Raw genomic sequence first — 15,935 nt, 5'->3', positions numbered from 1 at the left:
TACTTTACGTAAAAAAAAAAAAAAAAAACAACAAATGACTATTATTTCTCTTTCTTTTATCACCTTTTGTGTGTTTCACTTAGTTCCTTTCCCCATATTCTCACCTGTCCCCAAATCTGGAAGATATCGCTGACCAAATCACACATCTGCCCTTTAAAATATTTCCTGCTGGAGCCATGCATGCACTATAAGATCGCATTCATTCTAATGGAGAATTAGCCATGAAGACAGTCTTGTATTTGGAAGTTTGAAGTGATGGCTGAGAGTAAAGGGCGCCTTGTCTACCCCTGGCCTTAAATATATTTGAAGAGAGGCTGTGTGATCTAGTCGGCTATAATTTTGTGGATTTGGGACCTGTGGGTACAAGACTAGCAGGGGGATGGGGTGTAGAGTAGAACTGCACGATTAATAATTTAAAAAAAACGCGATCTCAATTCACATCCCCCCCCCCTTACGATCTCTTGCGCTGAGAGTAGGCGATTCTTTCATATAAACAAGTGGAGTGATTATCTGCTCCCTCAGCTGTCAAAGGAAAGCATCCTGGGCATTCTGCCAAGTGTAGAACTTGAAACATTGTAACTAACTGCTTACTTATTAGATCAAAGGAAAATAAAAAAAAATAATCTGGGCAGTCTGACACTTCTTAAGTTTAAAATCAATATTTTTTGCTAGAAAATTACTTGGAACCCCCAAACATAATATAAAAAAAAAAATTGTGTGTGTGTATATATATATATATATATATATATATATATATATATATATATATATATATATATATATACACAATCTCTAATTTTTATTTTTTTTCAAGAGAACCTAGGGAATAAATTGGCAATTGCTGCAATATTTTATGTCACACTGTATTTGCCAAGCCGTCTTTCAAATGCAATTTTTTTTTTGAAAAAATACACTTCAAAAAATAAAAAACAAAATTAGTAGTTGGCAACATTTTTTTTTTTGTTTTGTTTTAATGTGAAAGATGATACGCCACGAGAATTGTGAGAATCGTGATCTGTCTGCTAAGCAAAAAAAATTGTGATTCTCATTTTAGCCAGAATCGTGCAGCTCTAGGGTAGAGTATAATTATAACTACAGCAAAGATGCAGTTACACTTTAATATACCTGTAATACAGGAGTGTCCAACCTTTTTGATCTTTCTGGGCCATATTGGAAGAAGAGGATTTGTCTTGGGAAACACATAAAATACACTAACAATAAAGATAGCTGAGCAGAAAAAGTGGGGCAGATCACAAGTTAAGGATTACAGATGAATTTACCTATTTGAGTAATAAAACTTTCTTCTTTTACTTTTATAATAAAAAAAATAAAAAATAAAATAAAAAAGCGGGCAACATAGTACTAGAGCGATAAACAACAATGATGGCTGATCAGCAGTTCCTCCTGCGGCTCTCAGCGAGGAGGTGCGGCCACTGGCCCCATTCACTATAATAACAGATCGCTGGTGGCTGCACCTATTTTTGGTTACCTGCAGTGATTGCTGTTGGACGCAGACAAAGTGCATCCAGCGGCGATCACCACAGGCAATCACTGGCTGTGCAGAGAGCAATGATTATGTCTGGCCGCCGCCAACCTTCCATTATAGTAAACGGCAGCCTGCAGCCGCACCTATCTGCTGAGAGCCACAGGAGGAACTACAGCTACAATTCACACTCGCCCCAATCTCCAGTTTGAATTTAGCCTGTAATGCAACGAGGAAAATAGCATTTGATGGATAAGCCGGACGGGTTACATGAACCACCAATCCTTCCGGGATCGTAAAAACGCGATGACGTCAGCATGTCGCTCCTCCCCGAGAATGAGAGCTTTTTCTTTTTGGGTCACTCTGGCTGTTCTGATGTTTATGCTTACTGACTGCGGAGTCCATTCATGGTTTATATGAGATTACTGTGTCCTCTGCATGGCCTATTTCAGTTGGATGGGGTCTGTCTGTAAGCTGACATCTGATTCACTCTCTGGATAAAGTCCCTGGCTGGGTATTAGCCGCAAGCTTTCTTAAGCTTGCCATCTGGTAAGCGTACAATCTATGTGGTGGAGGTGTTCGTTATTGCTGTGGGGTGTAGGATTTATACCCTAATGTAACTAGGATTTAAAAGATCTACCCACATTCACCATTTGTCTGATGGACTTAATAATTCAATTCAATAATTCATATTGTGTTCCTTATTTATTTTCAGTTATTTTTCCATTTTTAATTTCTTTAGTATTAGAGCAGCTCCATTTATTTATTTTTTTGTTCTGAATGTAGCCTATGTGTGTTGGGGGGGGGGGGGGGGGGGGCTACATTCAAACTGGAGATTAGGGCCAGTGTGAATTATAGCTGCAGTTCCTCCTGCGGCTCTCAGTGGGTAGGTGCGGCTGCTGGCCTCTATTCACTATAATGAAAGGTTGCCGGTGGCCAGACATATTCATTGCTCTCTGCACAGCCAGTGATTGCCTGTGGTGATCACTGCTGGATGCACTTTGTCTGCATCCAACAGCAATCACTGCAGGTAACTGCACATAGGTGCAGCCTCCGGCGATCTGTTATTATAGTGATTGGGGCACATACATAAGCTACATTCACACCGGAGATTAGGGTCAGTGCAAATTGTAATAACCCCCTTAGATCCAGCCATACCTCATTTACTCACCTGGTGCCCCTGCATTCCCTGCTGCTGGTGCTATTGCAGATCTGGCATCCCTCCAGATGTGCAATTGCTTGGCTTGTCAGTGCTGCTGATGCTATGTTTGCACGGCATCCCTACAGACGTTTCTGAGCCACATGCCGAATTCTCTGGGGCCAGGAGTTGGACACCTCCGCTGTAATGGGTTTGGGTTACTTTTATTTTATTTAAAGTTTTTAAATTGTGTTATATTTTGTTGTTTTCTTATCTATATGCATTTTCAGTTATAAAAATAAACTCAAAATACATGACAAGGGTTTCCAGGGCACTGTGGGATAACAGACCATGATAATGAAATTGGTTACAAAGTCACTGTACATTTCTTTTGAAGTGTTGCACCCATTTTTCTCTCTTTAATTGACCTTTTCAAAAAGTACTGCAATACCTGATCTTTTTAAATAGGAGATTACAGAATGTTGTTCTAATGTACCAATGTTTCATCCATTCTCTGCCTTCCCCTATTGTCTCTTTTCAGAATTCCTCTGAAGAAAATGGCCACAATTCGACACACCATGGCTAATGCCACAAAAGATCTAAAGGACTGCATAGGATCAAACCAGAAATATTACCCTGGATTCCCTACAAGCACGGAGCCCACCCCAGAGACTCTGCTTAACTATCTGGATGTAAGTATGTCTCCACTTTCTGAGAACGTCCCAGACACCATCATATGCAGGGGTCAGCAACCTACGGCCTGCTAACTTCACCCGGCCTGCCGCTGCAAAATTTCCGGCCCGCCAGTGCACGTGATAAATTTGCATGCACCCGGCTCATGGACACATTTTTTGCAGAGCTAGTGGTTGGCTTTCTTGGGCTAACAACCGATGCGGCTAAGAAGCTGCCTGGCTGTTATCCACAAGCAGCAGGAGGGAAAAATTTTATTTTGAAGGGACAGGATAAAAAAAAAAAATTCAAAGCATCCCATCCTCCCATGCTCGCGCAGAAGCGAACGCATACGCAAGTCGCAACCACAAATGTAAACAGCGTTCAAACCACACATGAGAGGTATCACCGTGATTGTTAGTGAGAGCAATAATTCTAGCACAAGACCTTCTCTGTAACTCTAAACTGGGTAACCTGTAGACCTTTTTAAAGCGTTGCCTATGGAGATTTTTAAGTATCGTAATTTATCGGCCATTGTTTGAGTGTGCACACTTTTAAAGCATGACGTGTTAGGTATCTTATTATCTTCATTTATTAGCAGGTAAATGCAGCCCTCCATGCACTCGCATACATTGAATCCGGCCCTTAAGTGGAAAACTGTTGCGGACCCCTGATCTTATGTTTCTTGGGGATTGTCCTTATAGGTGGATTGCATTCATGCCCTGTGCAGAGCCATATTTACCCACACAGGGATGCACAGATGTCCTCATGAACCAATGCCATTGGTTGTTGGCATGTCAGTGACTGGAAGGTTGTGATAGTGCACAATAACAGCCTGTGTCTTTTGTGTAACTAAAAGGCAGGCTTGTATACAGTTTATGGCCAATTTGTAAGGAATTTGCCAGAGCCCCCCATCCAGCAGAAACCCAAAGGCACCCTGGTTGAAAACTGTTGGTCAAGCATTTAACTCAGCCAAAGGTTATGGAAAGCTGTCTGTTCTGGGCAAGTTACGGATCTAAGCTGTGCTAGTATACACATCTCTGTAGTCTTATTCTTGCCACCTAGTGGTATTGTGTCTCCAAATCTGCAATGTGGTTGTAGTTTAAACACTATTGAATAAGTAATAGATGCTAATAAACACTTGGGCCCTTTTCACATGGGGCAGATTCTACTGCACCAGCAGGGGATCTCTGAGTTGATCCCATGCTGATTGGAGCAGAGTGGGTGGATGACACAGCTTTGTCTGCTCAGTATCTGCAGAGCCCGCTCTGCTTTATAGGTGGCTAAAAGTTAACAGACAGTCCACTGTCTGTTTTCACTGTGCTACATGGGAATGAATGAACCTTCTGATCAGGACTACCTGAAAACTGATAGGTGGACCTGATAAGAACACCTGTCTGAAAGGGGCCTTGCTGTATATTGATTGTGCTGTAGTTTTCTCAGGTATACACCCTTCTTTCTAATATACTGTTCTGTAATCTGTTTATCTAGTATGAATCTTACTTTTAGAGTGTTGTGTAATTTGTATATTGTTTTATTACATAGCTGACTGTCACATGATCAGTGAAATGATTTACCTGTTAAAATGTCACCTTGCAGTTCAGGAATGTAAAGGACATGTGACGGTGATAATAGTTCAGGTCTAAAATAAGTCTCATTTATAGCAAGCTGTTGGATCAGCTGCGTATTTTTTTTATTTTTTGTGTTTTTTTTTTTTTTCGGTCCAGAAAATAATTCTTTATCCCTTAACCACATCACTAAGCCCACATCCAAACCTGAGCAGAATTCATTTCTGGTGAGTTTGAAAAGGGTTTGTTTCTCAAGTTGTTTTTTTTTTTTTTTTGCAGGCCTATCGCATGTTTTATAGGCATTCCTATTTGAAATCTGTGGGATCAAAAACGCCTGAATACTGTTGTCTCCCCCCCCCCCCTTTTTTTTTTTTTTTTTTTTTTCTTCAGGGAAACCGGGAGCATTGGAAGGAATGGAATTCTGCATAGTCAGGCGTAGAGAAACAAACAGAAGAATGCTCTGGTGTAAATGGGGGCTAATTCTGTGTTTCATTAAGAAAATAAAACTGAAGTGTCATGATTGTTTGTTTTTTCATTATAACTTTTGTGTGTTTTTAGGTTCCTTAGAATCAAATGAATCCTATTTTCTCTTATCCACTAGAAAAAAGTTGTCTAATATTGGATGAACTTTCTGCTCTTATAGGCCCAGTATTATGGTGAAATTGGTATTGGCAGCCCTCCACAGACCTTCCTGGTGGTATTTGACACTGGCTCCTCTAATCTCTGGGTGCCTTCCATCCACTGCTCCTTTTTTGATGTTGCCTGTTGTAAGTAACTTCATGATTTTGTCTAATATACTTGTTTTGTTAATGATGTATGCACCGATCAGCCATAACTTTTTATGGCCACGCACACCCAAGTTTGAGTAGGTCTGTCTTTTGCCACCAAATCAGTCCTGTTTCATCAAGGCATGGACACGACTAGACTTCTGAAACTATGCTGTGGTATCAAGCCATCAGTTGCAGATCATTTAAGTCCTGTAAACTGCAAGTGGATCTCCATGGATCCGACTTGTTTCAATCCAACAGATTCTCTGTTGGATTCAAATCTGGAGAATCTGGAGGCCAAGTTGACGCTTCAAACCATTCTTGAGCCATCCCGCTGAAAGCGGCTGCTGCCATCAGGGAGTGTTAGGTAGGTGATGCATGTCAAAGTAACATCCACATGAATGACAGGACCAAGGTTTCCCAGCAGAACATCGCTCAGAGCATCACACTGCCTCCTCCGGCGTGCCTTCTTTTCATAGTGCATCCTGGTGTCATCTTTTTCCCTAGGTAAGCGATTCACATGCACCTGGCCATCCACATGATGTAAAAGAAAACAAGAAAACTGGTTGTCAAACCACTTCCTCAAACTTAATCTATCTAAAACTGAGCTCTTAATATTTCCTCCCCCACGTACCCCTTCGCCTGACTTCTCTGTCAAGATCAATGGCACATCTATCAGTCCGTCCCCACATGCAGGGGTGCTAGGGGTAACCTTAGACTCCGCACTGTCCTTTCAGGCCCACATACAAGCCCTGTCCAAATCATGCCGCCTTAGCCTCCGCACAACTTACAGAATATGCCCCTTTTTAACTAATGGCACCACCAAGCTTCTAATTCACTCCCCGGTCATCTCTCGCCTTGACTACTGCAACTCCCTCTGCCACTGCCAGACTCATCCACCTTACCAGCCATTCAGTGTCCTCCACCCCTCTCTGCCAATTCCCCCTACTGGCTTCCACTCACCCAACAAATAAAATTCAAAGTACTAACAATAATTTACAAAGCCATCCATAACTCTGCCCCTAGTTACATCACTGACCTAGTCCCAAAATACCAACCAAGCCGCTCTCTTCGGTCATCCCAAGACCTCCTGCTCTCTAGCTCTCTTGTCTCCTCCTCCCATGCTCACCTCCAGGATTTCTCTAGAGCTTCTCCCATCCTTTGGAACTCCATACCCCAATCTGTCCGACTGTCCCCTAATCTATCCATCTTTAGACGATCCCTGAAAACCCTTCTCTTCAAAGAAGCCTATCCTGCTTCTAACTAACACTGTTTTACTTCCGCCATCAGCTCATCCCCCCACAGCTATTACCTTTTGTATCAATTTACCCTTCCTTTTTAGATTGTAAGCTCTAACGAGCAGGGCCCTCTGATTCCTCTTGTACCAAATTGTAATGTAACTGTAATGTCTGCCCTCATATTGTAAAGCTCTCCGCAAACTGTTGGCACTATATAAAACCTGTATAATAATAATAATGATTCATCAGGCCAGGCCATCTTCTTACATTGCTCTGTGGTCTAGTTCTGATGCTCACATACCCATTGTAGGTGGTTTTGACTGAACACAAGTCTGCAGCTACAATGTTCCATGCATAACAAACTGCAATGCCCATTTTATTTTCGGCTTTCTGCATATCAACTTCAGGCACAACTTGTTTACTTGCTGCCTAATATATCCCACCCACTTTCAGATGCCATCACAACCTATTTGCTGTTACTCACTTAACCTGTCATTGGTCATAAAGTTATGGCTGATTGGTGTATAGTGCCAACAATTTTTGTAGCGCTTTAATAATTAGGACAGACCTTTCAGTTACAATACAATTCAATGGGCGCTTACAATTTCAAAGGAAGGGACACGTGATATAAAAATGAATAGCTGGGAGAGATGAGCTAATTGAGAATGTAGTTTTCAGTTGGAAGTGGGCTTAAAAAAATAAAAAAGGCAGACCAGAGTAGGAGAAAGATTGGGCTAGGAAGTTCCAGTGGAAGAGAGAGAGTTCCTAGCAGCCAGCCATTGAGCAAGGATGATGCCATATATCATTCATTCTGAACTTCAACCAGTGGCCATAGGCTGAATTAAAAATTGCAAGGAGCAGTAAGGGGTAAAGGAGGGGGATGCAAAATAGCTGCTGCTTGACACAGGACCCAGAACACAGCAAAGATTACTGCAGTAGCAGTGGCAGCTTCTGAGGTGATTCACCATTTCCAAGGGATTGTCCAGTTATGGACTATGCATAGTTGCATAAACTGGACCAATGTAATTACGCATAAAAAAAAAACCCTACCTGAATTCTTTTTTTGAATTTTTTTTTTTTTTATATATGCATAATTACATTGGTCCAGTTTGGAGCGATTTGACATGTCAAATCGGCGGCAATGGCACCGTCCAAAGCAGTGCTCGCAGCATCGATTCCCAAAAGTAGTTTTTGTACTATTGGTGACTTCGGGAGCGATTTCCATAGACATCTATGCTACAATCTGCACAGATGTCTCTGACATCGCCCCCGAAGTTGTGACTGACATGCGAGAATGAAATTGCGTTCGGCTGAACTCGCATGATTTAATTCCCGCTGTCCGTGTGAACCTGGGCTGAAGGACTGACAAAACCTCTCTGCTTCTCTTGGCTAAAGCTGAACATTCACGAAAAAGATTCCTCCATCCACACAAACAAGGTAGATGGAGGATTTCCCTGCTTGTGTTTGGACAGAGGCTGTAGCCACTGGTAGATAGAAAATTTACCAAAATTTCACTTTGACAGAATTACTACTTCAGCTCTTTGGTTGTAGGTAGTGTGGGTGGGTGGCTGTATAGTTTAACAACCTCCCATTTTCATAGTCTTACCTCAGCTTTCTGATTTAATAAAAGGGCGCTCTCAGTCATATCAGTCTTTGTTTTTCTAGCATCCTACCTGGACTACACAGTAGCTGCCTTCTGAAGCAGAGCTCAGATAGGGCCTGTCTCAATGGGCTTCTGTTCCCTTCAAATGCATTTTGATTTTCAATATGTCTATGCAAAACTTGTTTGAAGCAGGTCAAATGCATCTGTCCTTAAATTCTGAATGTTCTCATAAGCATCTCAAACTGATTCCACTGACACAAGTTCAAAGCCCTTTAACACAGGCCTTTAGTAACATGAAAGGAAGCACTGCCCCAGCAACCAGATACTTGCTTTTAATGTGAAAAAATTAAATCTGAATGCTGTTTGGTTGATATGGACAGATTGCTGTGTTTCAAACCCTTTGTATCAGGAGCAATTTTTTTTTTTTTTTTGCTTCATTACATTTGTTCAACTGTTTATCAAATTTTAGTATTTTCAGGAAAGAAAATAAACAATGGATTTTACTGCACAGAAACACAATATATTCCTTTTAAAGGCAAAACCTTTTTCTGTTTAGGATAGCGTGGAGAGGAATAAGAACACCTGACAGTTTCTATTACTGTCTGTGCCCCCATTAAGGGGGGGGGGGGGGAGTTTTGTCTATAGTTCTACTTTTTAAAGTAGAAGTTAATCTTAAAACTAACCCTCTAAATCTACTTGCAGCTACATTCTAAGACTAACCTATCTAGCCCTGTGAAGAAGAAATCGCTATACATAACCTTTTGTGTGCGGAAGAAGCAGCTGACAATGGAAGCCCCATAGTAAGTCTATGGGTGATGTCACTTCCCAAGCATCTCCCAGCCATTGTTGGCTGTCTCTTCCACACAGCATCTGCCGCTTGAGACCAGCCTGGTTTCACAATAGGTATGTTTAGCAATTTTTGATTTACAGGGTTAGATAGGTTACTCTTGGAATGTGGTTTTGAGTAGATTTGGCGTTAGTTTTCGTCTGAACTTCCACTTTAGATTATTATATATTATATATATATATATATATATATATATATATATATATATATATATATATATATATATATATAATATATATTTTTTTTTTTTTTTGTAAACTGTAAAAGGCGGGGGTTGTTTCACCAGTGAAATGTTAAAAAAAAAAAAAAAAAAAAAAAAAAAACCTATGGTCACCAAAATTGTCCATAGGCAGCACTTTTACAATCCTATAGGATTATTTTTACTGGCTATCTGGGAAGCAGCTGAACAAAATGGTAACAAGACTCATATCTGTGTCTGAAGCCGTGAGCTTGATTTAACCCCTTGGGTTGCAGAGCATTTTTAAACAGCCTCAGGGATGATAAACTGTTCATGAAGCACATGGGCAGTATTTTTTTTTTTTTTTTTTCTGATGTTTCACATAGTTAACATAACATTTTAACATAAACTACCAAAGTATTGTCATGAGTTGGATGGGGTTTTACTTCTTCCTATAAAACATTTACCAGCCATATTTCTCCTTACCAGGGTTACACCACAAGTATGACTCTTCCAAATCCTCCACGTATGTCAAGAATGGTACAGACTTTTCCATCCAGTACGGCAGTGGGAGTTTGTCGGGATATCTCAGCGAGGACACAGTGACGGTCAGCTTGTTTGGAGAACTTCTCATGTGTTTTGTCTTATTCAGTGTACAGCATGACTTTGTAGGTCTAAGTAGTCTACCATATCACTAGAAAATAATGCTCTGGTGAATTCCTTGGTCAATATATACTGACCTACAGAGTCTTTTCTTGCGTGTTAAGCATGTTTTGAACGTTCATTATATGTTTACAGGTCTAGTCTGACAAGCTATATAATTTTTTTTTTTTTTTTTTTTTCTGCTTCAGATTGGAAACCTGGCCGTGAAGGGTCAACTTTTTGCAGAGGCTATAAAACAACCTGGCATCACTTTCGTAGCAGCAAAGTTTGATGGTATTTTGGGAATGGCATACCCACGAATATCTGTAGATGGGGCTCCTACTGTCTTTGATGACATTATGAATCAAAAACTTGTAGATACAAATGTGTTTTCTTTCTATCTGAACAGGTAAGTGTCATCTGTGGACCAGGCAAACTGTTCATTTTTATTTTTGTAGCTCAACAAAGTGGCTTTGTTAGAAATTAAAGTGATTGTAAGGATCTTTGTTATTTAAAAAAAAATAAAAATTAAATAATAATAAAAAAAAAGTTTCATACTTGCCTCCACTGTGCAGCTCGTTTTGCACAGAGTGGCCCCGAACCTGGTCTTCTGGTGTCCCCTGGTAGCTCCACCTCATATCAGATAACCCCCTAGGAGAAGCACTCTCCCGAGGGGGTTATCTTGCAGGCACGCTCCCAAGTCTAGCATTCACCATCCATAGCTGCCGAATGTATGACATAGATGCCGTATTCCCCCCCCCCCCCCCCCCCCCCCCCCCCGCGTCATTGGATTTTATTGACATCAGCGGGAGCCAATGACTGCACTGCTATCAATCTATCCAATCGAGCTGAGAATCCCCTGCAGAGAGGCAGCGGTCCCCACCGGGTCAAGTTCCAGGGCTCAGTAAAATGGGTGCTTGGGGGCCAGTGACTGCCAGGTGTTTTTTCACCTTAATGCATAGGATTCATTAAGGTGAAAAAACACGAAGGTTTACAACCCCTTTAATGCCGAACTCCAGGCAGAGTAATTATTTTATTACATTGGTAATACCTTGCCTTACTAGAGCTTCCACTTGCTTTTATCAGAAATGCAGAAAAGAAGTCATGAATCCTTTTCAAAGGTATCTGACAAGCTGTTCTATTTTGGCCCGTGTGATGCATGGAGCTATGGCAAACATGACATGTGGCACTGAACAGGACCCTTCCATTTCTCCCAGCAATAAAATGGAGTTTGAGTGATCTTAATGGCTTCACAAGTAACTTAAAACCAAATTTTTACATCAGATTAGCTGTTTAAACAAAAAAGCAGTAAATGATGTGGAGCTTGGAGAGAGGGCATCGAGAATATTGTCAGTGATTTACCCACTCCCTGGTCCTAACTATTGCAGGGCCCTCTTAACCCTCTTGTATTGTATTGTAATTGTACTGTCGCCATTTCATACTGTAAAGCGTTGCGTAAACTGTTGGCGCTATATAAATCCTGTATAATCAAATGAAGTAACCATTTTCAAGATCAGTTTTCAGTCTGTTTAGAGTATGGTGCATCTTGAAATTTTCGAGCAGGTTAGAACTTTTTATTTATTTATTTTTTTCTTGATGGCCATTCATATGTACAGTAGGTCCACAATTATAGAATTCTCATTCCATTGTATGTTTTTTGTGTTTTTTTTTTTTTTTTTTTTATAGTAGTGAAAACCTCTCTATTGTTTTGGCGTTGCCTATGCGCATCCAAAATGTTTTTTTCTAATAGTTTTAGATAGATTAGGAAACCATTTCCTTTTTTGACAGATTTATTTATTTATTTTCTGTGACCCAATTGGGAAGATTTTCCTTGACTTCCTTTCTATGTGACATACATACAAGAAGTAGAGGATTCACTTCTGTCAGCAGCAGGAAGGCACTGCTGGCACTAAAACCATTATCGAAAGATACACATTCCTCACAACTACAAAAAATGTGCTTTTGTTTGTTTCTCCTCACTTTCTACACTGCTATTGTGCATGGGAATTTCTCTACAAGAGGCTGTAATAACTTGACAGTGTATGTTGAGTCTGTAAACCTGACAGTTTGAGTATGTTGGCTCAAAAGTGTAAGTTGTGATCTCCCAACATACTCAAACTGTCACAAGTTTGCAGCATCAACATACACTGCACAGTTGCTCTTGCCATATACCAGCAAACTACAGGTCTATCTGATCATCCAATTTTACTCTAAATCTGATTTAAAATGTATTGAGCCCTGATGGAGGTCTGTTTTGGGTCATTGACTGTCTTACTTAAAGTGTTACTAAACCCAGTAAATAGGAAAATAGTTAATCTGTCCCCCCCAACCCCCCTCCCACCACACAGTGCACACAGTTTATAAATCTTTTTACATTAAAATCTTGCCATGAGATACCTTTATCTCTGATCTGTACACCTCGATTAGATGATAAACTGCAGTTTCTCCAGTGCTGAGAGTTCGGGTGAGTGGAGATTTTCCCAGCAGCCTGTATACATGCCCACATGTGCGATCCCAAAATCATGTGACCTGGCTATCTCTGAGAACATGTAACTGTGTGCTCTCCAGCATAAGACACAAGTGCACATGTGCAGGTTGGCTAATTCCTGTGTGTTAGCTGGCCTTCCCAAGCTAGAAATTGCAGGAGGGGAGGATCTATGCATACAGGATAAAACGGCCTTTTTACACAATGCAGAGGATTGACCTCTTAAGTTCCACAGTGTGTATAACAAGCATGCTATGCTGCATATACAAACTGATTTGACTGTTGTAGGTTTAGTAACCCTTTAAAGTGTAACTTTCACCCTCTCGATCAACCCTATTTTTAATCCTCGTGATGCTAGCATTAGTAAGTTGGAAAGTGTATCATATTTACTTGTGTTGAACTTTTCTTTTACATTTCTAATGTTACATCCTGGTTTTCAAGTCTGGACAATGATCTTCTACATCCCAGGGGTTTTCTCAGCTAAGCACAACCTCCTGCGTGCATGCATGAGCTAAGGGCAGATGGGTTCCGAGCATGAAATGCTACATGAATCGTTTGCCCTTACACAGGATGGCCACAGGTGTAAATTATTATTCTGATTATTACAGGGCTCAAAATTTTCAAGTCCTGAGCTACTAGCCAGGCCTTAGAGGTTACTCGCCACCATTTGCCCCACCCCTAAACATGCCCTCATAAATTATCTCATAAAAGTACATTTAAATGTTTTATGCTGAATTAAGTTATAAAATAAATATTAACTTTTATCAGTGCAGCCTCACCTGTGCAGGGGAAGAGAGGAGAGAAAGGATTGCCAGCAGGGAACATCACTGTAACAGCTTTCATTTGAATTGCCGAGTTTTCCCCACTCTCGCTGTTGCATACATACAGCCCCACCTCCTGGCCCGGATACTTTGATAGACAGAACATCCGTCCAATGCCAGGATGTGATATCTCTTTCTTCCCCCTTCCCTCGATGGGAGTACGGCTCCCTTTCAACCCCACCTGCCAGCGGCACTCGCCACAGCCCATGCTTGCCAGCCATTATTTTTCCACTTGCAAAATGAGTAAGTAGGTGAGTGAAAAATTGAGGGCTTATTTACAGATACTTTATATTGCACCATCCATTTTATGCAGCGCTTTACATATATATTGTACATTCACATCAGTCCCTGCCCTCAAGAAGCTTACATTCTAAAGTCCCTAACTCACATTCATACATACACATACAAGGGCCAATTTAGACAGGACCCAATTTACTTACCAGCATGTCTTTGGAGTGTGGGAGGAAACCCGTGCAGGCACAGGGTGAACATGCAAATTCCAGGCAGGTAGTACCATTACTGAGATTCGAAGCGGTGACTCTAGTGCTGCTAGGTGGAAGTGCTAACCACTTGGCCGATGTGCTTCCCCTGTGTGTGTGTTTTGGTTTTTAAGTGACTTCTCAGCAAAATGAATGGATGAGTTTGCTTTGAATATTAAAAATGAATTAAATGGCACTGCAGTGTAGTACTACTTTTAGAATGATTAAAGCTTGTTCAATTCTATTGTTTTGGCTTGGCACTCCTTTTTTGTTTTTATGGTTATAACCTCCCTGGCGGTTTTTCCGAGTGTGGCTTGGGGGGGTTAAATTTCAGTACCATTAGCAGTAACCCCGAGCCACACTCGGGATTGCATTGCAGTATCCTGGTGCGGTATACTTGCCTTGTCACCAGGATCCTGCAATGTCCCCCCGTGGTGTCTGCGAGCTCTGTTCTCCTTCTGAAGCTTATTTCACATCCCTTTAGTGCTTTGACCAAATATATATACTGTTATTTCTGCCTGGAAACTGGAGATTGTCCATAGCAATCAAAAAGTGTCTCTTTATGTTAAAAGTGGTTTTGGACCAGCTAGAAAACAGCGATAGTAAATTGGAACACTTGAAGTGAGTGATAGTGAGTCGTGGGGAAATACATTTTATATATATATATATATATATATATATATATATATATATATATATATATATATATATATATATATATATATATATATATATATATATATATATATAATATACATTTTTATGATTTTGTGTTTCAAACTTTATCATACCCGGGATGTCTACTAGACTCTTGTTTGGACAGATTTAAGTGTGTTATTTCTAAGAATTTTAGGCCTACAATATAAAATGCCAAATTTCTATGCAAAATAATTGTACCGCTTTGAGATGCAAAAATCTGACATAATCATACCGCCAGGGAGGCTACTGACAGTTTGCCATGGCTGAGGATCAGCTTGCTATGGGTGGAATTGCCACGGAATATCAGCACCTTGTCTCTTTGAGGCGACAATTAATAAGCATGAGGTAGTTATAGGCACGAGACCCACTCCTTTTCTCATTTCTGTATGGGGGGTCTCAAGACCACTATCACAAATGAAGCTTCAGACATTTCTGTAGGTGTCAGTGAGTGGAGGGATGTGAACATCTGCAAATCCTATAATATCTGTTGACAGGGCTCGACAAAACCCGGGCGCCAGGTCGCATTTGCGACTATAATTAGCGAACTGGCGCCTGGGGCAGCACAGCTGGGGGTATGCTGTCTCCGCGGACCCCCCCGGCGCGATCGCGTCGGGCCGCGCCGCCGCCGGCCGGTAATTTAGCCCCCGGCTTTGAGGCCTTCTACGATCCTATGGTTCCTTCTGGAATCTGGCGCCCTCTTGTGGTGGCCGTTGGAATTACAACCAGCAATGCTAATGGGTGCAATGCTAATTTTCCCTGCCTGCCAGCCTATCTTCCTTCCCTTTACTCAGAACCCCTAAAAATTATATATATATTTTATTCTAACACCCTAAAGAATAAAATGGTGGTCGTTGCAATACTGTCTGTCACACCGTATTTGCACAGCGGACTTACAAGCGCACTTTTTTGGGGAAAATGTATTTAATAAAAAAAAAAAAAATAAGACAACAGTAAAGTTAGCCCAATTTTTTTTAATATTGTGAAAGATAATGTTGCGTCGAGTAAATCGATACCAAACATGTCATGCTTCAAAATTGCGCCCGCTCATGGAATGGCGACAAACTTTTACCCTTTAAAATCTCCATAGGCGACATTTAAAAAATTCTACAGGTTGCACTTTCTTTTTTTTTTTTTTTAAATTGGTTTTTATTGAGAAGAAATTTTTCTTTTAACAAAAGGAGAAGTAGGTTGCACTTTTTAAGTTACAGAGGAGGTCTGGGGCTAGAATTATTGCTCTCACTCTACCGATCGCAGCGATACCTCACATGTGTGATTTGAACACCGCTTTCATATATGCGTTCGCTTCTGCACGCAAGCT

At 40.8% G+C, this 15,935-nt stretch overlaps 1 protein-coding gene across 1 annotated transcript in view; it reads left to right on the top strand.

Moving 5' to 3' along the window:
- LOC143936182 (cathepsin D-like) overlaps positions 1–15,935 on the top strand; it is a 35,607-nt gene that overhangs the window by 8,409 nt on the left and 11,263 nt on the right. Inside the window, exons 2-5 of the mRNA XM_077460577.1 lie at positions 3,163–3,313; positions 5,502–5,625; positions 9,981–10,099; positions 10,343–10,542. Coding sequence (XP_077316703.1) covers positions 3,163–3,313; positions 5,502–5,625; positions 9,981–10,099; positions 10,343–10,542 — 594 coding nt within the window. The remainder of the gene's footprint in view (positions 1–3,162; positions 3,314–5,501; positions 5,626–9,980; positions 10,100–10,342; positions 10,543–15,935) is intronic.

Source organism: Lithobates pipiens, unplaced genomic scaffold (assembly GCF_037356315.1).
Source record: "Lithobates pipiens isolate NorthernLeopardFrog02 unplaced genomic scaffold, aLitPip1_a1.2 Scaffold_10, whole genome shotgun sequence".
NCBI lineage: Eukaryota > Metazoa > Chordata > Amphibia > Anura > Ranidae > Lithobates > Lithobates pipiens.
This window is presented reverse-complemented; position numbering and strand designations above follow the sequence as displayed.